The sequence below is a fragment of the Dermacentor albipictus genome, chromosome 1, assembly GCF_038994185.2.
Source record: "Dermacentor albipictus isolate Rhodes 1998 colony chromosome 1, USDA_Dalb.pri_finalv2, whole genome shotgun sequence".
Classification (NCBI taxonomy): domain Eukaryota; kingdom Metazoa; phylum Arthropoda; class Arachnida; order Ixodida; family Ixodidae; genus Dermacentor; species Dermacentor albipictus.
In genome coordinates, this window is record NC_091821.1 from 56,323,866 (window position 1) to 56,351,262 (window position 27,397).

Genomic DNA, 27,397 nt, shown 5'->3' on the forward strand with positions numbered 1-27,397 from the left:
CTCCATTAAAAGTAATAGGAAGCTCTGGAACCTGCAGCGATACGCGGTCTAGATCACAAAAGATAGCGCTCCGGTGTGGCATATCAAATGGTGCTAGATATCTTAGACGCATTTATGTGTTAGTCTCAACAGCATGCAACATGCTTCACATTTTTGAGGCAAAAAATACTTTCATAGCTTTTTGGTTGGGGCTACTCTCTTCGAATAGGCAGACTAATGTGTTTCAGCACGACCCCTTTCTCTCAATATATATATATATATATATATATATATATATATATATATATATATATATATATATATATATATATATATATATATATATATATATATATATATATATAAACAATAGCACGGCAAAAAATATCTCTCACGGCACGTGGTTGTAGTTTCGAAAGTAAAAGTGAAAGACCGTGACCTTAGAGATCATAGTGGCGCACCGGTGCGATAACGGAGGCCATGGCATAGCTCCACCTCCGAAATTGAGTCGCGCGCACGTGAGCTCAATGCCATGGCACGATCAGCAATCTTAAGTTTGCGCCTCTTTGAAGTGGGCTAATCATTTGTTCCTGTAGGTTCACGCTCGTCGATGTGCTTAAACAACTTGGTATTTTTGTGCTGTGGACTACTCGCATGGTACACCAATGTGCCACTGAATATTTGTGAGGATTTTGTTTCACTCCTTCTCTCAGTATTGCATTCTGCTATGCGACAACAGCTTCAAACGCTGTAAAGAAATAGGAAGTTCGTTTCTTTTGCTTGCTAAACTTTTCAGAAACAGGTTGACATCCTTAAAGTAGGATAAGTAGCGCGAACTATTACAGTGCAAAATTATTGTAGGAAAAATGTTATAGCCATGCAAAATATTCGGTAGGTTGCCACCCCCATAGTTTTTCATCCCCTAGCTACTCCGCTTTCGGAACATAGAAGCTGATATTCCTTTCGTAATGTTCGCCCCTTTTAGTGTCTTAAATAAAGAGTTATTGCCATGGTTCCGCTAACGTGCTAACTAGGACCTACGCTAACTAGGACCTACAGGAATATATACGTATTGCTTATATTGTACATATTTATTGGACATACAGTTATTTGTGCATTTAACTATTTATATACAATTCCAACATGAGATTTTGAACGCCAAGGACACCGAAGTTTATTGGTAAGCTTCACATCTGTCATTTCATTCTAAATAAATCGTCATAGTCAATGCGCTGATTTTGGTTACAACATTCAGCAGCGCTCCACCTACTGTAACCTCAGGCAACGCCTTCACAAAAATACCTCTTGCGCAGAGTCTGTATACCCTACGTGCTGGGAACGATAGACTTCCGGTGCTCAATGTATTGAGTCGAATTGTCAAGCGTTTCTGCAACAGCACTGGCTACTCAGTTCACTGTGTTACCGAGGGAAAATGGGCTGGCAGGTAAAAACACATGGCACCAGTTTTCGAATGTTTTGTGTACACAAGTGACCAATTACCAGTCGTTACGAAGCGTTCTTATGCGTTCAAGAGCAGAACTAACACAGTCTTACTTACACCATGCGTCAGACATGACACCATAGCTGTGTCCAAGAACAATGGATACCAAGCTGAAGAACCGCAGTCCGTGAATGAAGGTTAGATCAAATTCACCAGCGTGTTTTGGGCGTGCTATGGTGAAGATAGCACGTGTGTTGTGAAGCGCTGAGAAAGAGGTGACGCACTTAAGCCATGTTTCTGAAAAAAAGAAGAAAAAATGTGCCATGGGAAAAGGTTATCTCAAAAAAGAAAAGTCCCTTTAGCATACGCCAAACAGGGTGAAGGCGAAAGCCTGCGCGCTCAAGAGATATCCAATAAATGCCTTGACATTCTCATTCGAAAGCATGGTTACCTTTTATTACTTGTTTTCTCGCACTAAGGGTCGTGGGTGCGAGTGACTTAATTAAGGTTACCTTAATTAATTGTGCCTTAATCAACTTCGCCCTAATTAACTCCAAAATCCGTGGATTCGACTCCCGCTAAAGGTTGCAGGTTCGAGTTCTTTAATTAACTGGAAATGAAGTGAATGTGCCTGTATCAACTTCGCCCTAATTAACAGCAAAGGTCATAGGTTCGGTTGTCTTAATTCACTATATATTAATTAGTTGGGTATTTTTTGTCATGATTAGCAGCATCTACGTGGAAGCGATGTGGAAGAGAACGACGACGATCGCGCCAGTGATGGAGCGGGCGCTCCGATTAAATGTGCCTTTTTTGGCGCATTAGTGGCATCGATGTGGCAGTGATGTGGAAGAAGACAACGACGAATGCGCTAGCAGTGGCACAAGCGCTCCGATTTTCTGTACCTTAGAACGCGACCTCGAAACAGAGATCTAAAGCTTTCGCCTTAAAAGATGAGCCCACGGTCCTTGAGCTGATGTGACAATCGACCCATGGCCTGATTATACAACTGCAAATCGGACGCCGAAAGCACGGTTGAAGTTTCTGCATGACACGAAACTAGACCAGTGATGGTACAGGAAGCCATCTAATTTACATAAACATTCGCCATTTCTACTCTGCTGATCATCATCCATCCCTATATTTTTACTCCCCTTCCCTCTTCCGCAGTAAAAAGTAGCAGAGTAGAGTGCTCTAGCCCACGTAAACCTCGCCGTCTTTCTTGTGGATGACATCTGTCTTCACTCCCTCATGGCAAAATAAACCGTTTTAATGGGCAGTTTGTCACGTATCCAGTGGTTCGCTAATCCATTACTGCAGTTTCTACACAAAGAGGGCCTCGACGCTTTTATTTAAATATACGTCTATGCAGCAGAGAAAACTGCAAGAAAAAAGTATCTGCTGGTTCAAACGCGTTTAGGGTGCGGTCTGTAATCCATCATCTTCATTGGATTTAGCACTGTATGCATGATTGCTGCTGCTAGGTATAGGCTGTTCCAAGAAATCAGCGTCCTCTGTAAGTAAATAGTGCTGGGAACGATTCGGTTCCGAAGGTCGTGCCTCGGATGCCGAGTGATTGCGTTGGTCTGTACAGCGGTATTATAGCCACTGGTTGAGACACAGTCTATGGGTGGGCAACAAGCACTGAAACTTAAAACTGTTTTAGAGCAGAATTTGCAAAAACCACGAAGGACATAACAGTGGAGATATTTACCTTGTATATTGTATGTTTCATGTGTTTCTTACGTCATTGTCTTCCTGTGAAAACGTTGCGTGATAAGTCCTGGTGCTTGTGTGAAAATGTTATTTGTTATGTAATCTTGAACCCTGTATGTTGTATAACGGAACCATTCAAGAAATAAGGATTAGCCGGCGCCTTAAATTGTGCTTGAACATCTCCTCATATCACATCAATAAAAAACGGGACAGGAGCTGTTCCTTCGTGTTTTTTTGTAAATTCTACGCAAAACAGTACTAAGTACGCATTACCAACTAGCCCGAAGCAACGCTTTGCTCCATGCACGGAAACTTCGCGTGCTGACAGCAGCAACACACATCGCAGCCGGCGGAATATTTTGTAGGTCAAGATTGGATTCTAGGGATTTATATTCCAAAACTACGATTCGATTACGAGGCACGCCGTAGTGGCGGACGACTCCGGATTAATTCTGACCCGCAGGGGATCTCTACACGTGCCCCCAATGCACGGGCGTCCTTGCATTTCGCCCCCATCGAAGAGCGGTGACTGTTGAACAAGGCTCGCTTTTCTGTCCGTGAAATTGCTTCTCATCTTGAGGCACATGTGTCTAGCGTCTAAGTTAACTGGGGATGGCGTGCTAGACCGTAGGTGCTCATGCGCTCCTCGCAACGCGCATGGCAACGGACACAGCTGGGTTGTGCGCATCGGACTTAAGCAAACGTTGTGTGCGTCCGTTATGGTTCCCAATGTCGTACCGTTTTTGTGTCCTTTCTACCTGATCGGGTCGGCATATTTTAGTAGTACAGTTAGACTGCCATTGTGCCCCCTGGCCAGCGCATGTGCCATATGCACTGTTAGCAGAAAAACGTGTCAACTTATCTGGCTCTCTCTTACTAAGAATAACGCATCTGCATGATAGTGGTAGGCAGACTTCCGCTCGTACACACGACCGCCACCGTCACACAATTTATTGTGGTTTGAGCGCATGACCTTAAAGTGAATTTCAAACGATCCGAGTAACTTAATATATGTTTCGCTATGTACGCCGGTAAAATTAAATGAAAAAGAAAACAGCAAACAGATATGATGATCTTCATCACGTGCATGCAGCTGTTCGCTCTAAAGCTTTTTATACGTGAAAGAAATGTACTCTAAAGCGTACCTTATGCTTTAGTCATGCCCTGATTAAGAATGTTTTCATCGCGGACTTACTCTGTTCACCTTTGTCGGTCGTTTTTCTATATGACAAGTAGATGTCGACGATAGTTCCAGCTCCAACGAAGACGCCAAGGACAGCCAAGAAAGCTCTTAAAAATGAAAACGAGGATATGTTAGCTTCAAATGCACCGACGGGAGATTTCCCTGCGTAATGTACTTGTTAGGCTACATTGAACAGTCTGCGACAATGTTATTACATCCATGGCTGTTCTTAGTCCCATATTCCTGCATAACACTACAAAATAAAATTTTTGGTAACAACAGGAGACAATGTGACGCCGTTTATTGTCGTATAAAATATATATGGCAGAGCTAAAACATTACTCCATGAAGATACACGCTAAGATCATGCTCAAATTGCAGAGAGAAAATATTTCGAGCGTAATAAGTAGTATCAGCAACGTTGGCTATGGACACCTCTAACGTAGAAGTAATTGGTTGTTTAGTTTTAAAATATAGTGAGCAAGAAGGACAGTTAGGATATTACTGCTAATCGGACTATAACAGTTTAATGAAAATCACCGCGCATTATTATGATGAACATGGCCAATGGTTCTGGAAAAGGTCAACGTGAATAGCTTGCGTACTTCGTGATGTCACGTCTGGTATGGCTATACAGGAGATGCATGTTATTGATTAAAAATGTAGCGCCCCTTCTTCAAAGGATTTATGCAGGGAAAGTACGAAAGCGCTTCATTCAATAACAAATGTATAACAAATACTTACATTATCGCAGTCTGGCCGGGGGTCATCACCGCATCGTTGATCGTCACGCAGCTTTCTACTTCGATTCGCAGCGCTTTCGGCTTTACTGTGTCCGTGCGTTTGAGAAGAATTCGAATAAAAGTATTGAAATCAACACCAATTTTTCACGATTTTCTAGCATCAGTCAAGCTTGAATTCTTCATTTACCAGCGACAAGTCATGTAACCATTATCGTGCCGCTTCATTGCCAATAATTCCGTAAAGATAGTTCACTCACCTCCTCATAGAATAGCTAATATGATGCCGGCAAGAGATTCGTGCTGACTCCATGCTTATGCACAAAATTCTCAAGAGTAGTGCGTCATTTTTACTACTTGTTGTGGCAGTATCGACAATATAAATGCGAATGAACTCATAAGCTCCCGATAACGCAGGTTGCAGTTTCTGCTTTAGTTGCTATATTTACCGAAAAGCGTACTATAGTCTTTGTACTTGGCAAATATTTCCTGCTTTTCTAAACTCACACGGACAAGCAGAGCAAGACAGCTACGCACATTACTCACGCGACTCTGTGTACATTGGGCAGAACATGCTTCAGATTAAAACGAAGTTCTGTCGGCGTGCTTAGATGGTCGTTTCGTTAAACCAGAGAAAACGACACGCTAATAAATTATGGGGTTTTATCTGCCAAAACTCCTTTCTAATTATGAAGCACGCCGTAGTGGCGGCCTCCGGAAATTTCGACCACGTGTGGTTCTTCAACGTGCACCTAAATCTAAGTACACGAGTGTTTTCGCATTTTGCCCCCATCGAAACGCGGCCGCCGTGGCCGGGATTCGATCCCGCGACCTCGTGCTTAGCAGCCCAACACCATAGCCACTAAGCAACCGCGGCGGGTCGACACGCTATTGTGCCTCAGTGGAGCATTCGTTGTGAACGCTGCCCGAAACTCCATGCAGGAAAGAGCAACGGATGGGCGGCAGGCCGGACAGAATGGCTAATAACAGGTTGGAAGAGGTAAATATTCACCTTCTATGTACTATAATTTGCGTAGTCATATCATTTGTATCAATTGTACAACTGCTGTGCCGACCAGTGAGCCTGCTTTCCGTGCAATATTTGAGTTTTGATATTTGATTTGATTTGATTCGAACCATGTTAAGCAGGTATAGACACTGTGGGCATAGAGCAAAATTTCGACCTGCTATGCTTTAGAAATGAGAACTTCAAAGGAAAGTTATACTCGGCTGGTTACGCGAATGTCGCTATTTCGCCAAAAACTGTTTAGAAACCTCTGCACTTGACATACTACGTGACAAGGATGCTATAATTAGGCAAATTTTAAGGTAACACTTTATCCACGATGCAAGGCTCATCCTTCACGCGAAGCGCATGGGGGGCCCACTTACGACAAACAGCAGCGATAAAAATGAATACGACGAAGGGCGACCATTCGAAGAAGGAGGCTTAAGCACAAGTAGCACAGAGCTTCAACGTTGCTTCTCGTGCATAAATCAAACGGAAAGCTTTAAAGGCCAGAAACTGCACAGCAGGTTATAAGGGACGCCGTAGTGGAAGAGGGTTCCGGATTAATTGTGGTCGTCTGCGGTTCTTTAACGTGCACGAAGAGCACGGTACACGAGTGCTTTTGCGGATCGATACCGGTCGATAAGCTTTCTCATTTACTTTCTCTTGAGAAATCCAAAGTTTGGCCTACCTTGGATTTGTCAATAAGGGGTGCACTCGATATGTGTTGTCCGTTTTTGTAACTGATCCCGGTGTATACACTGCGAAGTAGCTAGTTTGCTGTAACTATTCTCCCCTGAGTTTTCTATATAAATTCAGTGAAAGGAAGCAATTACTGTGTGCACGTGATGTGCTTTTTGCGCCACTGAAATCAGTCCATTTCCCCCCCCCCCCTTTCGTCTTCCATAGCTTATTAGCAAGCCGGAGTAAGCTGGGTCATACACTGATTCACTGAGGTCATTCGCTAAATCATCACTCCAGCTTGCTACATCGTTTAGGAAGCGTGAGGGGGGAGAGTATTTTAATGCCTTGGCGATTATATAGCTCCAACTTCTTGTGTGTTTTTTTCCAGTGACCTGGAGCAAAACACTTTGAAAGAACATATGTCAATTGGTCACACCACGACATTGCTCTTAGAAGCTTGAATTACGCTGTATTTCTGAGCAGGTAAGGTTAAATAGATATCTTGCAGAAATATTTTAAAACCACTCGAAAGCCGTCCATTTGTTGTCAGCCTTTAGTGATATTTTGAGCTCAACAATAAGTTGACAATTCATGAACGTCCTGTTTTTACAGTGGTACGTGATTCGGTTTGAAAGCTGTGAACACATCCCGATGCACAGCAAATGCGTACATGGCGTTGTTTGCTTCGTTGTTGTCTTCAACAAAGATTTGCAAGCTCCAACGATTGTTTCTTGTATTTGCCTGTCCCGCTTTTCACGAGGGTTCAAAATCTTATTTACTCATTTCATGCCAAAAATGAGGAGAAGATAGCCGGCGCCTACTCATGGATGCCTATGCCTCTATTCGCGCATTTGTTGACACTCACTGAAGTACCATCAATGTCCTGTGTATTTCTTATTCAGCATCCAAGCAGGTAGAATACTTTCCTTCGAATCGTGCAGAAGTGAGGAGAAATTTTCAGGTATACTATCGGAGTATTTTTCGTAGAGCGTCTGGTTACATAGGGAACATATAGATGGGGGTCTTTCCTGCCTCTCTAGTCAGGCCTTCATTTGCCAAAGGTTGTCGTATTCCGGAGGGATTTTGTATCAGCTCGCATCGATCAATATCCTTGCCTTTGTTCTGAGCCATAGTGCGGCAATTCATTTCTATTCTCCACGTCTTCCGGTCCTCTGGCTCCGCGACTACCAACGCTTGGGTAGATTAAAAACGATGCTCTGCTGGGGGTTACGGCCCAGCGTTCCCTTAATTTATCTATCTTCGTTGGCCTCTCCACTCACGTAACTCTATTCTGGAAATGACACGCTTCCTGAGTTGCAGGCCTGCATTCTCTGAATAATCGGCATTGTTGTATTACCCGCCGTGGTTGCTCCGTGGCTATGGCGTTGGGCTGCTGAGCACGACGTCGCGAAATCGAATTCCGGCCAGGGCGGCCGCATTTTCATGGGAACGAAATGCGAAAACGCCCGTGTACTTAGATTTAGGTGCTCGTTAATGAACCCCGGAGTCCTCCACTACGGCGTGCCTCATAATCAGAAAGTGGTTTTGGCTCGTAAAACCCCATATATATATATATATATATATATATATATATAATTGTACTCCGCCCTTTATGTCTTCCGCATTGTAGGCGTCAGCGTCTCTCGTGGCTTTATTTCTTTACGTTGAGGAAAGAGCCATTGTTGCCTTTTCAGCCGAAAGGCTCCGCGCCTCCCCCTCCTCTCCCTTCTCCCACTCGTATCATCCAGCACTCCTGCCGTCCTTCTCTCAACCCGTGTTGCTATTTTTCTTGTACAGCGTCTCTTGCAGACTTCGCAACGAATACTTTACTTACTACAACTTTTGTATACGTCGTCATTTCTGTCCCTTATTCAACATTAATACTCCCGCTCACCTGCGTCGATGATGGCCTGCAGGTCTTGTTTATTGCAGTCGTTGACGATGCAGATGCCTAGGCGTGTCACGGGGATTTCATCAATGAAGAAGTATTCCGTGTACTGCTTAATCTGAAAGGAGAAAGAAAAAGCTGCGTTGTGCAGAGCGCTGCAGACAAGAAATTAATGCATGCAGCAGGCATTCAAGCTCTTGTCATTTGGTAGGCCAGAGAAATGCTCTATTACGACAGGCGAGACGAAATGATTCATTATGAACAATTAGGACTTCCTTTTCGGTCATCCGGAAGAACCACGTTCGTTACCAAACGAATATTGTGCGCCTACATTGACGCAAAGTTACAAGGAAGTGCGGAAGAAACATCGGAGTGCAGCAAGTAAACAAGCATATCATTTCCTCTTTCGAAAAGAAGCATGTTTCTGATTGTTGCATTTAGCGAACAGATAAAAAAGTGGCAGTAAACAGACACTCGGCTCCCTCTGAGAACAGGAGCGAGCTTGCAACATCTATACATCATAAATGATATCCTTATTCTATCTCTTCACTTTAGTTTCTCTGACAAATTTAGTCGAGCCTCTAATTGCTTTTTCCTTGAGAATTTGAATGTTCGTGTCGGCGTGCTATTCCTGTGGCACTACTGCACCGACGAAGATAACGTTAAGGGTGCGACATCAAGGATGAGCAAGTTCAGTTTTACAATGCACGCGCAACGTCGTTTACATTGCCATGCCTACGCAGTGACGCCGTGGGCGTGACTTGGCGCACCCGCGCGCTTCGTTACAACGCCGTCGTCTTCGTACATCGTGGGCATATTGAGATTCAGTGTACTGAGCCTTCACATGTATATAACGCTATGCTCCTGCCTTAGAAAAAATCGTGATGAGAACGTTCTCTTTACCTCGCGGCGATATCCGTTCTACGAAATGGGTGTTTACGTGATTGCGTCTGTCTGTCTCATCGAAACACCTTTCATTTTTTAGAAAAATAAACCTTTCTCCAGGGTTGGTTCGAACGGACCAGGTGAATTCGGAGCTGCGTGTGGTTGTGTATGCTTTTTTTTCATGTGAATAAAAGAACAGCCGTGAAAGACAGCTGTTCCTTTTCATTCTTTTATTTCAGCTGCGAGAGCAGTTAAAGACTCGAATGTTTATTTGCTGTGTCCCTTCGTCTGCCCGCCTTTCGCCGACGACAGCAGTCGTCGTCGTCGTTGTCCCGAGGCCCCCTCACATACGCGTGGTAAACACCACGCAAATGTGATACTTGTTGTAATGAGTGCACCGTACGCAAGAATTACAAGTCCCCAGCCAATACATACCGTCTTAACGGATGGGAAATCGATGCAGAAAACATGAGACAAATATGGTGCGCCTTTTCTTTTTATGCACTATGGTTGTACTGTCGAAGTCGGGAAATACTAGCACCACGTTACGCAGCTCGCAGCACGAGAGGCAAGGCTTTGGGACGCGCAACTTCGAGAATGTTTAGAGGAGGTCAAAAGTATGGCGTTGCAAACAGTGGAACCTTATACGCTAAACTGAAAAACCTGGTTTGTGTTTAAGTGCAACCGAATTATTAGTGTGATGGTTGATTAATGTGAAAATAAGTTTGAGGATATGCTAGTGCAATGTGAGTGCAATTATGTAATACGCTGTTTCACATCTTTTTATTCTTCCGTAGCAGTGTTTTTGTTGCCGTCAAATGCCACGTGCCCTGTACATGTTACAAACGCCGTTCGTGGATTAAGTAGGCGCTATTCTACGCGAAATGCATTGCACTAAGCGCTAGCTTCCGAATGCTGAAATGCATACCAGTGGGTGCAAAATGTCAAGTGTCTTGATGCGCTCTCTCAGGGCACGGTTCTCTTTCAGATGGAAAAGCACGCTGCAGTATTGGCCCTGGGACACTTCCTGGCCGTAGCTGCCGCGCACCACGGTCTCCAGACACTCGTCGAATGCTCCCAGATCAGCTTTTGTGGCCTGCAGCAACCCCGATGGGTACTTTCCGGACGCGTCGAACACTGGAAGGGAACAAAGAAAACATGTCAACCTCACGTGGGAAGGAGGTGCCTGAGCAACATTCGACAGGCAGCTGTCCTCGCATGCAACCAGTATGGAAAAAATAAATAAATAGAGAACTACGTCGGTGCTCCCCACGAGACACGAGTCCATCGCAATACGTTTACACATGGTGACTGCTCCGGGCATACTTGCGACGCTTTTGTGAAAGCATGTGCATGTCGGCGATTAGAACAGCTGGTTTGCGATATGCGCAGGATTACGTGTTGCTGCAAGAACACTTTTGGGCATGCGTCGATTTGTGCGAAAGAACCTGCAGTGTCAAAACATGCGCCTGTACTGCCTGTGCCACTTGAATTAAAATGTCGTCCCAAATATACGTGAATCGATGCCCATTTGAGATGGTAAAGGAAGGAAGGCAAACAATGTGTGAAGGATCGCAGCATTTTTTCGCATCAATTACTAGCTTTGTTCTCAATTGCGCTTATCATTATAATTCTAACGAGACCACAATAGCGCCCGATATCCGTGGTCGCAAATCGCCTCACGTCGGCTTAGCAATGCTATGAAAGCCAAAGCACGCCTGCAGTTGAGAAGGAACTGGTGAGAGCGTACCGAAAGCGTCGAAGAGAATTGCGCCTCATCGAAAGCTGTCCGAAAGGTGTGTCTGGTGAGAATTAACGAAATTGTAGTGTGCAAAGACATGAAAATATAGTCGAAATTGTGTTGTCCCTGAGGTATACCGCGATGTGCGGGCGGTAGACATGGATGTGATGCAGGGGCAGGGAGCGTAAGTGGCATTAGAAAGTCCGCTGCTTGGTGCAGTACTTGACAGGGGCCAGCTATGAGCTTGTAACTTTCTTCACAATACCACAGATTTAAGGATATTGTTAACAGGGGAACCGCGCAGTCCGGTTGCTCCCGTCCATCCCATCTCACTTGTGCTAAGGTTGCTATCAGGGGCGCAGCCCACTACCGCTACCGCCGAAGTTATCCATGAACAAAGGGCATTACCAACGGTAACACAATATATTTTCAAACGCAAGCGCATCTTTCACACTGAATCACAGAGTTTGCAACCATCCCTCGTTTTCTCCCTTTCTTTGATGAACAAGCCCGAGAGTTGACCTTCGTAGCTCAGTCAAAGTACTATAATGTAAAATCATACTGTAAGACAGAGGCAGGAGGAGAAGTTGATCAGTTACGGTGTTGACACAAGGCACACGATGCAACGTATTTGGCGACGATGTCATATTACAATCCTAGAGAATTTTCTTACGTGTCGCAGTGTAATTAAATAAAGCAGGACGCCATGTACCGCCTGCATTGGCGTACATTAATTAACTCGGTATTTTTCCGGTTCAGGATGTGTGGGGGATTCCGGATGTTTACCGGTGGACACTCATAGAAGGGATTCTACCGCAATAAATCTTGGGAACTGAAATCTTGTTGTGAGCTGCGTAGATCTGGGAAACCTACTAATGTGCGGACTTTGTGCAGATTCATGAAAGCATTAAATAACCCGGGCAGCTGCGCACAGAGGCAGTTGGCACATGAATCAGTACCATCCAGGAAAACCCAGAGGGTAATGCCGCCGAACCTCCTCATCGCTTTACTGCTTGAATTTCGATGAGCGGCGATCGCTGGTAAATAGCCGTAACATGTACCCCGTAAAAAAAGGAAAGAAAGCGGTGTATTATCTTAGTGTATTATCCTGTGCCCTGCAGGGCGTGTCACCGTGGCGCAACGCGTGACAAGCCACATGACGCCCGACTATGAAATACCGACCATTTCAGCCACTCGTCTCTCGCTCTCATCAATCACTGCTCAAATACATACAAGTGCTGCGCTAAACGAAAAAGAAACCGGCAGTTGTGGCATGGAGAAAGAAAGTGTCATTCGCCCGCGGCCTGTGGTAGCGACATTTTTCTTAGGAAGTTTACATTGAAGCGCCGGCTCGAAAAAGAAGACAAGAGCAAGGGGAAATGACGCGCAACGAATGAAGCACCGGCAGCATAGAGGCTGTTGCACGTAAGACATCGAATACGTCTTTGTTGAAACCAGCATGCGCGTTCCCGCTCGCGGTATTACGAAACTGAAGGGCAGGGGTGCACTCTGAACGTCACCATGAAGAATACAACTCGGCTGGTCACGAACTTACGTCCTTTAGTCCGCTCATTATGCGCGCGTACACCGCGAAAGCTGTAACTCCGCGAAAAAGGAGGAGAGCAGAAAGCAACAGAACGACGCACTCCTATGCAGCATAGACGACGGGACACGGTCACTCAGTTCAGATGAAGTCTGAAGCTGTGGGAAAGAGGTCGTTAGGGGGCAACGCCTGAACGCACATCGTAGACGCCCCGGATGCGCATTCCAGGTACTTTCTCTAAGGGGCGTCCGCTGAAAGCCCGTCACACGCGACTCTTTCTTGGAGAGAGCGAATATGGAGGAACGTTCATGACATCAGCGAGAAAAGTCATCATTATACGCCCACGATTGCGATGAATGAGAATGACGGTGACACATTACCAACAATATCAATGATTCCCCGCGGGTGTCGGGCATCATCCTGAAGGGCCGTTGTAACCGCTGAAGCACCTGGTATTATCTGCTTTAATAACCTAGTTGGTCTTGTCATGGGACAGACATTGTGGCTGCCAGTTACATAACGACCACCTCGATTCCCTGCCGCGGTGACTAAAGACTGACTAAAGGCAACAGCGTTCTAAACATGTGGAAGAAAACAAAAATTGTGGTTTTTACGTTCCAAAACCATGATTTGATTATGAGGCATGCCGTAGTCGAGGACTCCGGAAATTTAGACCACTTGGGGTTCTTTAATGCGCACCTAAATCCAAGTACACGGGTGTTTTTGCATTTCAGATGAGGAAGAGTGGCACACAGAATCGCAGACAAAGAAAAGTAAAGCAAGGTAAATGTACTGGTGCAAATTTCTTGCACCGTCTTTTTTTTTGTCCAAATGAAACGAGCCTTTATTCTATAAGCCTCTTCTATAGTGACGAGACATCTTTCCAATTTGCCTCACTTGTCAATTGTGCTTTTCTGCCCTTTTTTGCTACGAAGAAGTATTAGGTCACCCAAATTTGTTTTCATTCAAATTTAAAGATGAAGCTGCAGATGTCGTTTGATTATAAATTCAGTTAACGACCACATGTATCGATTTTCGAAGTAAACCTTCTAGTAGGTCTCAATTAAACTGGATAATTTTATTGCAGAATATCCCCATAGAGAAGCGTTGCGTCGGAATGTAAAAACCCCATCTATCCGTCAGTTCTGTGGTGCAAGCATTCTGCTGCAATCACGTGGACATTGATGTGATGGTGTTGCAACTATACAGGGTGGCTTCACCTTGACGTATAGATAAATTTATTATCGGCGTTTACTCTTCTTGGAAACCACTTAGATGGGAGGCGGGAAAAACATATACGGGTCCTTAGAGAGGAACCTTGATTTAGTTTCTTGTGCTTTCCGCACAATCTGGAATTTAAATATATGCATATATAGTTGAAACAATAGAAGCACGTAGGCAAAAATAACGCGACCTTATTGACGTTTTTCGGCCGCGGGAGCGGCCTTCGTTGGTCCCGCCGCCGAAACGTCAGTAAAGTCTCGCCATTTTGCCTACGTGCTTCTAGTCTTTGAACTATTTCATTGCCGGATTCTGGCATGCAGCGCTTCACTAATATATATTAGAGAGGGGCGAACATCAAAGTTGTCGAGTACTAATCGAATACTCATAGTTAGTATCGAATATGAAATAGTCAAACACCGACGCATATATATATATATATCAAGTTAGGTTCCACTCATGCACTGCCAAGTCTACAACAGCACAGCTTAATATTAAAGAGCACCAGCTTTAAATACAAGATCACTAATTGCATTAAATAACTGCCAGAACAACCTCTTTAGAGCCTGGTTGCAAACAAGCTTTCCAAGAATTCTAGGCCGCGGTATGCAAAGCTACTTCACAAAAAGTCTAAATACATGGCTGCCGAAAAACGATCAGGAGTTGTTGAAAAACGAAAGGAAAGAAATTGAGCTGAAGCGCTTGTGTGCCATTAACACGTATAAAAGCGCCCTTTGCAAGCAAACATCAGTGGTAGTAGCGTAAAAGATAAAAATGCTACGTGACTAGGCTGCCAAAAACACTTAATGAGAGACTGCAAGCCAAATTCATAAACTGTCAAGTATGCTTCCACCACGAAACCGAAAAGCAAGCTCGCATTAACCATTTTGTTGCGTGAGTGTTTCAAAAGCTTTCGTTGTTTCACTCTGATAATTTGCGTTACTTTGTTTAGCAGACGGAGAAGAGTAAAATGACTTTTAACGTTGAGTATTGCGTAACATTTGCTTAGTTTCGAATAGTTGCGTGTAATACTCAATAATTCGCCCAACAATAATATAACTTTCCTTCTTATACATACCTCGGTACCATAGAAAAGAAGGCATGCATATATATATATATATATATATATATATATATATATATATATATATATATATATATATATATATAGTCATATCATGAGAAGCCAACAAACACTGACACCAAGGACAACATGCGGGAAATTTCTTGTGCTTAATAACTGAAATAAAAGAAACGATAAATTAATGGAAATTAAAGTGATGAACTTTAATTTCCGTTAATTTAACATTTCTTTATTTTCATTTACTAAGCACAAGAAATTTCCCCTATGTTGTTCTTGGTCTCAGTGTTTGGTGGCTTCTCATGATATGACTAATAAAAATTGTGCCCCTGGGTTAACCCCCTTTCTTCTCGTTTATATATATACATATATATATATATATATATATATATATATATATATATATATATATATATATATATATATATATATATGTCCTTTTTCTCTACGCAGTATGGTTTCGATGGGATTTGAAGGACACAGGCTTCTTTGCCGAGCGTATCACTCCTGAAGAAAGGCGTGCGCCAGGCGAGGGTACGTTTTGAGCCTATTTTGAAACAACCAGTGGGTGCCCGGCTGTGGTGGAAATTGATCCCACGACCTACCGCCGCCGAGGCGGCCGCTCTACCAGAAGGCCAAAAGACCATAAGAGCACATGTATACAGCTGTTCGTTGCGAATCCTCAGACAAAGAATCAAGAGCCGAAGGACTTCTTTTTTTGCGCTTTCTCTCTAAAGCGGTAATACATTTTAACTGCTGCCCGTGCCTTGACACCAATTAGTGTGTGAGTGATTGACAGGCTTATCGCTTTGTAGCTGAGACCAAGAAAAAAAAAGGAGAGATATCGTACATTCGAGATGTGACGCAAAAGTTGTCCCTGAGGGTGTCTGCAAGACTTGCCTACAGTGAATGCCGACGCTAAAGACAATAACAAGAACAACGCACTACTACATCGGGCAAGCAATTAGGCACGATGCGTATGGTTACTTCATAAAACGATTTTTTTTTGAACAGCTCTACGCACACTGTAAGAAGATTCTATATAAAATTTGCACGGAGGACCGATTTTAGTACCTTAAGAAATAATTCACCGCACCGATAATTCACCGCCAAGGGTTTTTAAGCCGAAAGTAAAGATGAGCTCCTTAATTCTCCTGTGGCAGAACGGGAACTTGAACATAATCGGCGTCAAAGCTATTTTGAGCAACTCGAGCTAGGTTCAGTCTAACTAAGTGTCAGGGTTACATTAGTTGGACATCGGGGGAAAGGTTAATTGACCATTTGGCAAAATCCGAATGAAAGGTTCATTTCCTTGGCCATATTTGAGAAGTTATGCCATACTTAGGTTCCGCCGTAGTGCTGGCAGCTTTTGATCACAGTTCTCAGAATAAAATAGAACACCTGTCTTTGTCACGCCATTCTTCTCCGACTGATCGGACAGGCCATGTGTCGCATGCCGCAGGGAAAGCAATCATCGTTTCTCTTGACGAGATACGAGGCCTCATGCTACCTTCAATGAAAGCCCTCGTGAAAATTCTGCTAACACGCGATAGCAAGTGAATAGGTTTCATTTGCGTTCGTATTGAGGAATGGGGCAGCATGTAACAAAAGGTGGTAGTGTATCCATTCTTGTCGCTGCAACAAAGGAAGAAATTCTAGCTCACGTGGCGAGTTTCTACACCTCGAATATGTAGATATGACGGGAGGATAAGTGGTACATTCCAAATTAGTGTAGGACAAAAGTAATGTAGGACTAAGTGGTAATTCCAAGTGTAGGACTAAACGGCGATCACTGGAACCCTTCTACTAGGCCTGCTAAAGAGGCATGACTTCCTTAGCAGACCTATAGTTACGGTTACCTTACAGCATTTTGTCTTCGGCTCGTTGTTCCTGGTGACAGAATATAATATGAAGTTATCGAAAGCACTGTTTTGCAGAAAGCACTGTCGTTGTCAAATGGAAGTAAATATAGGACTGGAGTTGCAAACACATACAAGCACAGCGCACTTTTGAGTAAAAATAACACGAAACTTGGGGTCACATGCAAATCATAGGCCAATGGGTAGTCAGAAACACGGGATTGCAGGTCGTATCGAGTGCAACGCAGTTGGTAAGAAAGGCCAACGAAAATGCAGTGTTTAGCGTGAACACGAGAACCGAAGAGGAATCGCAAATAAAAAGACTAAGACCAAAGAGGCAGCACTGGTAAATGCAAAAGTGAACAGCTGTGTACTACCGCGCGACTCCTTAATAGCCGAGGCCTAAATGCACTACAACAAAATTGCATTTCCGAACGGTGAACATTTATGGCCATCTTTCTTGCTGCCCCTATTTAAGTACACCGCTCTAAAACACAAGTCATGGACGAGTACCAAAGAAAAATTTACCCTGAGAATGTTTATTTCGCTGATGCAACTACCGCGCGTGTAGAGAGGTATATCAAAGATACACAAGATCGCCGATTTTAGTTTAATGTAGTTACAGCCCACATTTTCTGTTTAGCTTAACGGCAATCTGTTCGCAAGACACGTATATGTCTGTGTCCGCACACACGTGAAACCGAATGTGATGCTACCAAAAACGGCAATTTATATAGACTGTCATGTGCATAACTAGTCACTGCGAGTAAATGCCGGTTTCCGCTTCCAAAATACAGCACATTGCTCGATTTAATACTAGTCTGCGGCACATGGAGAGTGCCGTGGCAAATAAGGCGCATTCTCAAAACTTGATCTTCAAACAGTGAACCCAGAGTCAGAATCAGAATTTATTATTAGAAGTTAGGCCACATTACAAGTGTTTACTATGCAGAAGGAAGTTCCATAGTGAATGGCTGTACCGGGACCTCATGTACAAGAACAGTTATAATAGCTAACATCTCAAAGCAACATTTGTAAACTTCACAGGGCCTTGCTCAGCTTTCACTGTATGCATTGAGTACAACTCCTTGACCACTGTCTACCAGGGCCACGTTCTTGCTCTCAGAGTTAAGGTAAGCAGAGATATAATCAGCAATCACACTGTCTTGAATATAAGAGCGCCTTCATTGTGAAAGCGCGCTTGTATTCAATGACAACATAGGGCACTCGTTGGGTTATTTATATGCAGTGTATGTAAGTAACGCACGCTACAAACAACAAATGTCATTGCACAACGCATAATGGCAGTAAAATATATAAAGAAAATTCCAATACCACTAAATGAACAAAAAAGAAAAAAAGAACATTCCAACGCGCAAGATGACACAACTTTCTGTTGTTTCATCGTTTTCGTAAGTGAAATGCAAGTCTGAAGGTGCCAGGTCCCAACAAATTTGTAATTTCAACTCCTGCGCCATACAGATTCAATGTTTTCGAAAACTTCAATGTGCATAAAGCACCTATTTGCCTCACTATATATGCCTTAAAAACATTTTCTTTACCCCTAAGGAATCTGAAAAGATCACTGTTAACTTCATGTGCTGGCGCATAATGTGCAACTCATAGTAAGAGAACTGCTGTAATCGCTCCAAGACCATTAAATTTGGCTCTATATTTTCTGCCCGAATACCTGTTTTCTTTATCTACGCTAATATTACTGAGTGCAGTCGTCAATGGGATCATTTATATCAGCTTTGGTGGTCAGCGAAAGTTCCAAAGCGCTTGCGCTCCAGCCATCGATACCACCATCCCTGCTGTTCCTTTCTCGCTACAAGGACGTCTGCAATGTTCATTAGTCAGATATATTAGATATCCATTTCCTTGGAATTTCAGTCTTACTTTAGGAAATTATTTCTAGGGGTTTCTGGGTCTCCCTAAACAAAAAGAAAACATTAAAAAATATGACAACCCGCCTACTTACATCTCAGTGCCCACGGCTCGAGGTTCTGGAATCCTCGCATCAACCGGAAGAGGCCGATGCTGCACTCGGGTGTCACGTCCGCCTCGAGGAGCTTCCTTCTGATCGACGAAGGCATGCTGGCGAACAAGCGTGCCACGGCGTTTCGCAGCGCTTGTTCGTAGTTGGGTTCATCGTCTTCCACCGTGGCGGACGTTGTTGGTGGGTACGACGTCTTCATTGCTTTCGTCAAGACTTGGTCAGCGGTGGTAGTTGTATGGTTCTCTACCAGAGACGCTTGAGTCAGAAATGGCAGCAGAAGGCATGCCGCCAAGATGAAGAGGCGCGTGCATGAAGGGCCGCTGGCGATTATTCTCTTCGCGGTCAGAGATGCCATCGCGCGCAGGAGTTCCGAGGATTGTAATGTTTTGATCTCCCACAGAACGGTGAGCTCAGCGTTTTATAACGATCCAACAAACCAACGGGCTAGGGAGTCATTTGTTTCGCCCCTCCTCCAGCATTTAATATTTAGGTCGGTAGCAAACAATGCTAGAGTTTCAACGGACAAATGCTCGGAAGTAGAGGTGAACAAGCTGCACGTAACCCGACGCCCGTCACTGGGCTCCGTGCGGTTGAGCTGCCAGAACTATGAGGGCCGGTGCCAAGTAACCTTTAGCCTTCGGTAACGCGAACACTGGTATGAGTAAACAAGACAAGCGGTTGCCTTGCTGCTTCGTAAAACGCGCTATCTTCACACTACCGCTCGTCAAGGCGACTAAAATATCGCTATAGAGCACGACTTTCTGTAGGCAATACTTTGCCCGAAACTGTGGCACGGACGAGGCAAGTCGAAGAAGAGCACGAACGCTGGCGTGCTTCCGGACGAGACCTAGTGCTCCGGTGCCGGCGAACGAAAGAGCTTCTGGCCACAATGCTCGGCGCCGTTTAATGAGCCACCTGGTCTATCGCGAGCCGATAGAGATGTGCGACTGACCACGCACCGCTCTCTGGGAGCAACCGATATCCGTAACGGAGTGAGGAGGATTAGGAGAGGGAGAAAACAGCCAGCAGCTTGTGCTCTGCGTGTAGGCGTTGCCCGTGGTCCACAGCTGGCCGTTTTACGGGGCAAGCATTTGACGGTGCCCACGACATCTCGTCGACGAGCGTATACAGTGAACGGCCAGTTTCCTTAGAAGATGTTGCTCCCCTCGGCTCAAGGTCATACCATCACGTTCCACGCCTTTCACTTTGTCCGACAGTTTCTCTCTCTTTCTTCCTTTCCCTTTTGTTTCTCGTTTGGCCACTGGAGCCGTATATCGCCGATGTGGCAACATCTGTACGACATACGTGAAAGGCAGCCTAATAAAGTAGCAATCATAAAAAAAAAAGAGATTTGCAACGGCGGTGTCACTGCTTTGCGGTCGCTTCTTCTAAAAGGTTTCCCGTATTACGTACGTGATGTTGGCGACGCACCTGCTTGTCACTCTCACTGTTAGAGCTATCGGCAAAGGTTTGTGGCCGGAATTCATAAATAGCTAATGCTAGATGTGGGGCCGGTGAAAGGATGCGGACTATCCGAAGTGAGTCACACACAAAGAAAAGCCCCCGCTCGCTACCGAGCTGGCTTGCCTTCGCCATTTGCGTCACGACGTCGGTCAAGGGAAAGACACGCACTGTTTCGCATAAAAGCAAGAAAAAAAGAAAGAAGGGGTTGAGCAGTTGGGGCTTGCAGTAGAAACATGAGTGGAGCGTGCTTACGTTAACCCAGAGAACAGAACAATATCACATTCAGGATTGAACAGAAAATGTCACACTAAGACCAAAAAAAAACGAAAAAAGAAGGGGTGGGAGTGGGGCAAGGAAGAAAACAGCAGAATACCAGCTTCTTGAAAAATAAAGGTTTTAATGCTTCGGTGGGTGCGCACTAAGTAATCCCCACGTTTGTGTAGCGCCAGTAAACAGAAAGAGAAATCATATTTTTTCTTGCTGTTCGTGCTAGCCATATCATATCACTAATGTTGCTAGAGCTGCATTGAGGAAAACTTCCGCTAATATTACTATGATCTAAGAAAATGAAAGAAACGTTAGTAAGGTGCGTGGCTGCCAGAGCGGTTTCCCACGGTGTGCCTGTCCCAGGCCATGACGAAGTGTAAAAGAACAAGGTTGCTAGGCGTGCTATCAAGCTAATAATTAACTCTAAATAAATGGTGGCATGAACGGGACCACGTTGGTGATAAAACCTCAACGAAGCAGTGCTCAATGTCGTACTGACTAGTAAGTAAAGTAAGGACAAACAAACGAGAGATAGCAGAGATTAACGAAATTGTATAAGGTGTCGAAAATGCAGCGCTGGAGCTCATTGAGTCCTGGTCTTGCATAATGGCAAGTGGGCAGAATGATGATTATTGCCAAAAAGCGAAATGCAATAAACTGACAGCCGTTCGTTTGAGTCCCAGTGCGTGACTCGCAACAACAAAGCAGCGTGATGCCGTCCGGCAGTTTTAATGTTCCTGAGAGCTAATTAATCCTTATCACGTAACTTAAGTGAGCGGGAAATGCGATTCTAAATACACCTGCTGAACTCTGCAGATAGCGTGCGAAGGACCAAGGAGAGAAAGAACAATGACGAAGGATTGCGTTAATTTTTTTTTTTCGCTCGCGATTGTCGTTGAACGCACATCTATCGCTCATGGTGTTGGTCTTTTATTTATTTGCGCGACCTCTGTATTTACGAAGCTTTGAATGCTTTCGGCTTTTTTTTTTAAATATTGCGTTTGCTTTTATTGCTTAAATTAGCTACGGGTTTTAAGTGGACTTTTTAGCCGTTTAGCAACGATATAGCCACATTTTCGCTATAAAAGCTTTTTCTACATTTATGCGCACAATGCGATTGCAAAACTGTCCTCGCACACCTCTATATTATTGGAAGGTTTATACGAACAGCTGTATATGACTCCTTACGTACTCCATATTCTTCGATGCCTGTGCCGGCGTCGGTGGAACCTCATATAGCAGACCTAGAGACAGGCCAGCTCGGCGTTCGGGATCGGCGCACTAAACACATCGGTGTGCAAAGTGGCAATGGAAGAGCCATATACTTCTGGTCAGCCGTGTTACCCGCCGTGTTTGCTTAGTGGTTTTGACGTTGCGCTGCTAAGCACGAGGTCACGGGATTGAATCCCGAACACGGCGGCCGCACTTCGATTGAGGCGATATGCAAAAGCGAGCTTGCATTGGGTGCACGTTAAAGAACACAAGGTGGCCAAAATTAATCCGGAGTTACTCACTACACGGCGTGCCTTATAATAAGATCGGGGTTTTGACACGTAAAATACGAGAATTACATCTTTTCTTTTTTCTTGGTCAGCTGTGTAGATTTACGCGTCTTACGAGTCATTAACGATTAATCCCTACGGAGCCATTAACTACACTACATGTGACCTTTAGCCAACGTATGTGATTTACGAATCATATAATCAGTAAGCGTTCATAAAACAGATGAAGTCTGCGTGAACTACGATTCCGCGTTGCACAACCTGCTTATTCCCCTCGGACTTATTAGGCGCGTTCTTATGCCCTATGTACTTGTAGGGTAATGAGCGTAAAAAAACAGAGCATAAAACAACGACGACAGAATAAAAGAGAATGGACCCCACGACCAACAATTTGGAAGAATTATTCCAAAGAGTGTTATAATAAGTAGTAAAAACTCAACACAGGACTACGAGAAGCATCGTCTAATGATGAAACATTTGCTTGATGAAACACATACGAAGCCGCGAGGCAAGACAATTTTATGCATTGTTTTGTAACTTATAGCATCTTTAGTTATAACTAAGCTGTTATAGCATTTTTAGGTTGAACTAACCATGGAGTGCTCACGCGCTCGTCACCTCATTTGTTATGGCGTATGCCTCGGCAATCAGGCGAGCAAATGGGACGGGATGCGTCGAATGACCTGGCGCTTTTTGAAGTCGGGAACGCAGCCGCAGGCACTGCAGTGAAATGCCATGTTGATACCTTGCTTCTGGCGACAGTTATTGGCACATTCGCCGAATCTATGATACTGCCATCGCAAGGTAGGGTTAAGCTTCAATGTTCCATTCCAAAGACTATGAAAAGGAGGTCCCCCCAAAAATTTGTGCCTAGCGGAAAAACTTCTCGCTGAGCTACACTGGGATAATAGTCACCAGCAGCGAACCAAACAAAGGGCTCGGACGAGCGTCACTCCCTGCATTCATGGCGTTTCGCATGAGATCAAAAATGTGGTTCAAAGAGAGGGTGCCGTCGTATTCTCAGCGCCCAACAAGCTGAGTCATCTTCGTAGGCGCGTTAGCACTAAAGAGCCCAAGAGGACCGTGTGTGCCACAAGGCACACAAAGCCCTAGGTGACGGGCGCCGTGAACGTCGTGTACGAAATTCCGCTATACTGTAAAAAGGTCAACGTCGGCCAGAAGGGTCGCTGTCTAAACCAGCGGCTCTGCGAACATGCCAACAACGGTCGCCACAAGCGAGGTATAGCTACATGGTCCTTCACTGCAGCGCCGGCGGCTGCGCTCTTGCCTTCAAAAAGTGCATGGCGATAGGACGTATACTCCAACACATATGCTCGCCTGATCGCCGAGGCGTAGGCTATTAAAAAAAGGAGTTGACGCGTGCGTGAGCCCCCTATAGGTAGTTCTAACTAAAAGTGAAATAACTTATTTTGACAGTGCCTCAAATTATATTGCCCTCGTGACTCGTTATGTGTTTCATCATTTAAACTTTTTGTCATTTGACGATGGTTCTCGCACTACTGTGTTGGGTGTTTACTATTTGTTACTACTAGTGATTATTTGCTACAAACCCTCTAACTTGTTAGTCGGCGCTTCGTGGTGTGTCTTCTCTTTTATTCTGTCGCAGTCGTTTTAGGCGCTGTTTTTACCCCATTACCATGTTAAAGGATATAGCCCAGAGGTGCATGCATGTTTTTGTGTAATTACATTTCTTCTTATTTCAGTAAAGTTCTCTTTTGGCCTTCCTTTAGGGTAAGCTCTAACACGAGTACAGTTCTGGCATGCTTGATACACTGTAAAATAATTTAAACCTTTAAAATAAAAAAAAGAATGTAAATGTGTCTATAACTCCTACCCTTACACCCTTTTTCATTTCTAAGGATGTAAATTCTTTAAAAGTGTAAACCTTTACAACTTCCTTAAATTGTTCAAGGATGTGTACTTACCCCTGGCAAGCTGTGTAGCTAGTGGTGTTTTTGTTTTTTCGTGGTAGTGCAAGGACAGCTAATTACAATCTTGTACCATGAATTACACCAGTTTTTTAGTTTCTCTAGTGATTAATTAGCAGTTATTTGGAGCTTATGCCTACGTAGGTAAAGATACACAATAAACTTCAAAAATGGATGCTTATGATCGCCCATTTACCTGTATGAAACAGAAGCTCACCGTTCTGATTAGAGTATACTTACACTATTATAATGACGATTCCTGCAACGTCTCGCGGCGCTCTCGAAGTCACCGTCATCTTAACCTTGTGTCAATTTCCTTTTGTTGCTGCTGTTGTTTGTAATAAGCATGATGAGACGTGTGATACCATTACAGTGGCAATCATGTACCGATGACCGATGTTCGGAAAGCAAAGTATGTCTCATAGGTTTTGTATAAATTTATTGCTTTGTCTTGACGTTGCCTTGTCCCATTCAACAGACGCGTCTTGTTCGCCTGTCGACAGAGAATGTTGGTTTAGCTGCGGCTATCTTGGATGGTTATTTTCGGAGACTAACCCTTATTCATGCCCGCATTTTGGGGCGCAGGTCTTAGGCACCCGTCCCCGCGGCGAGCATCGTTGTCGGCGTGGTCGAGCAAAGGAGCACAGTGAAGGATGAAAGAGCGAACGCGGAGTGTATAGCGGCGGACAAAAGGCGCGAAGAGTGAAGCGGTGGAGGGGGATATGGGGAATGCGTGAGACTAAAAGCGAAGTGCGGCGACTATAGCTACGAGATGGCGCCAGACTAGCGCACGTCGTCTGAGAGGTCTGTGTGCAGCCACTGCTGTCGATTGCGCCCGCGCGTCACCCACGCGCTGCCTCTCGCGATGTGTAGATTTGCGAGGCAGTCCCGCCACGCTTCGCTCCATTCGCAACGTGCCGCACAAGACAGATTGTCCATGCCGGCCAATACATCGCGAAATTAAAAGGCGTATAGAGTTGTGCTCCAATTTCTCGTTAGGGAGTGTCGTAATGGTCGGTGAATTCTTTACTCAGACTTATTCTGAGATAAATTGGCAAGCTTTTGTCCGTAAGTGTAACCACCCATTTCAAGGCTACATGCCATGCTTGTAAGAAGTGGGCAGCTTTGTTAAACAGCTCCAAATATTTGATAGTCCCACAATTGTAGTACGTCTGTCAGTAATGTCCCTCGAACGCACACAACATCCGTCTTGTTCGGCGTAAAAGCGTAATTTACAGACACGTGGAAGGACCCTTACGAGTGCCAACTGATTTTGCCGTTTCTGCTAAACTGATCGATCTTTCTTCTTTTCTTTTTTTTTAGTGCCGCAGAGCTAAACGTGAGCTATTATTTAATGCTGTCGAGAAGTGTCCAACGTGATACGAATTGTTCGTGACCTTGTAATAGTTCTTGAACGAATACAGAAACCTGAGAACGCTGAGGTTTCTGCATTTAGTCATCAACGCCATGTGGCCGCTGCTTCCGTGCCAAATGAAGCCGCCGCAATATGCACGAAACAGGCAATCTCAGTAACTCAGCCAACTAGATGGATGTGGTGTCAATTAAGGTAGTTTTCCTACTCAATTTTCCCTTAATAAACAAGTTACCGCTGGAACGAGCACTTACGTCTAGATCAGAGGAATTATGGGCTGTCAATTTCGGCTATATGAATGACCCTTTCTAGTGGCGCGAAAACATTATGTAGTCGTTTAGTTTCAGGCGCGTTGCCGATCAACTGCAACGATGCGTTAATTGCGAGCTACATAGTCTACGCCTCTTACACGCACGGCGCTGGTGACACTTCACGAGGGCGTGTTTGGTGACCTTGCATGCGGACCGACTGACTAGTTATACATTCAGTGGAGGTGCTGAAAACTTTCGAGTCGCAACTAGCTCTCGCGTCATTGCCACCCTGATTCAGGGATAAATGTTCACCTGCGGCGCATGCCGCAATTTGTAGTGGTACTTCTAGTAGTGTTCAAGTCTTATCACACACAAACACTGCAGGCATGTGTGACGGCTCGCATGGTCCCGTGATCACTGATGAGGCTCGTAATTGGAGGTATCAAACAGTAGATTAGTCACCTTGCAGTATTTCAACGCACCGATGTTTCCCATTCGCCAAGAGTGTCTGTCTTCCTTCTTGGACACTCATATTTTTCAAGCTCTTTACCGGCAGAAATGAGGACGTGGCAAGTTTGAACTAGATATTCTACAAGAAGGAGATCATTGGCATACTAAAAGAAGTTTCTTGACAAATGAAATATCTTTCTGCTATAGATATATCAACCGTTTTTTTTTTTGTTATGGGTCCATCACCTGAATTTCACCATCGGTTATATATGCCCCTTTCCATAAGACAGGATAAAAAATGCGTTGATAGTACTTTTCAAAGGTGCAACAGCGCTGCGTGCTTCGCGTTGTGAATGCGCAAGGCGTGCCATATTGCATACGTTGAGCGCATACTAGCATACGAACAGATTACGTGCGTGCTTTTCATAGTTCTTAGACCTTCGCTTCCACTTTCCTGTCAGATGTATATACGTTACCAGAACAAATACTACTACTACTACTACTACTACTACTACTACTACTACTACTACTACTACTACTACTACTACTACTACTACTACTACTAATAATAATAATAATAATAATAATAATAATAATAATAATAATAATAAGTTCACCTAGATGCCACATTCACTTGCTGAGGATTGGCGCTCCTTGCGCGCTTTTTAACGCAAGTAAGGCTATCCTAATGTTATATATTCTTGCGTATACCACATAAAAAAGATACAATGAGATATCGCATACGTTAACTGCTGATCATTAGTGGGTGGCATTGGGATGAGTGGTAACTTCCGTTTTTTTTTACTTTGTAGAATATACCTTCTCCACGTGTAACTGCCGCTTCTTTCTTCCATCACGTGCTGCATGGTCACTGCTGTATGAAGGTGCGCAAGCATGATTGTGAGACATACTGAGTGCTCCTTCACAGAGCATTGACTGAACACCAGCAAATCTTTTCTGAAGAACAACTTATATGTAATGTTCTTTTTCGGGTTTAAGTTGAGAACGAGGAGATGGCCTGATGACGATACAATAAAGATGACGAGTAAACAATGACCACTGTGCGACAACCGTCGTCAGCCGCGTAGCGGAAACGACGGACGTTCGGACGCAGCAAACCAAGTTGAGAGCTTGTAGCTGTTGTCAAAGTACAATATGTGTACTTCTGAGCGA

General features: G+C 44.3%; 1 protein-coding gene across 1 annotated transcript in view; it reads right to left on the reverse strand.

Moving 5' to 3' along the window:
• The window catches only part of LOC135899329 (nose resistant to fluoxetine protein 6-like), a 41,870-nt gene extending 22,546 nt beyond the window's left edge, over positions 1-19,324 (reverse strand). Inside the window, exons 1-6 of the mRNA XM_065428563.2 lie at positions 18,952-19,324; positions 10,454-10,662; positions 8,647-8,758; positions 5,064-5,148; positions 4,332-4,426; positions 1,538-1,717 (exon numbers count right to left, since the gene is read on the reverse strand). Coding sequence (XP_065284635.2) covers positions 1,538-1,717; positions 4,332-4,426; positions 5,064-5,148; positions 8,647-8,758; positions 10,454-10,662; positions 18,952-19,324 — 1,054 coding nt within the window. The remainder of the gene's footprint in view (positions 1-1,537; positions 1,718-4,331; positions 4,427-5,063; positions 5,149-8,646; positions 8,759-10,453; positions 10,663-18,951) is intronic.
• Between the last annotated feature and the right edge of the window lie 8,073 nt (positions 19,325-27,397).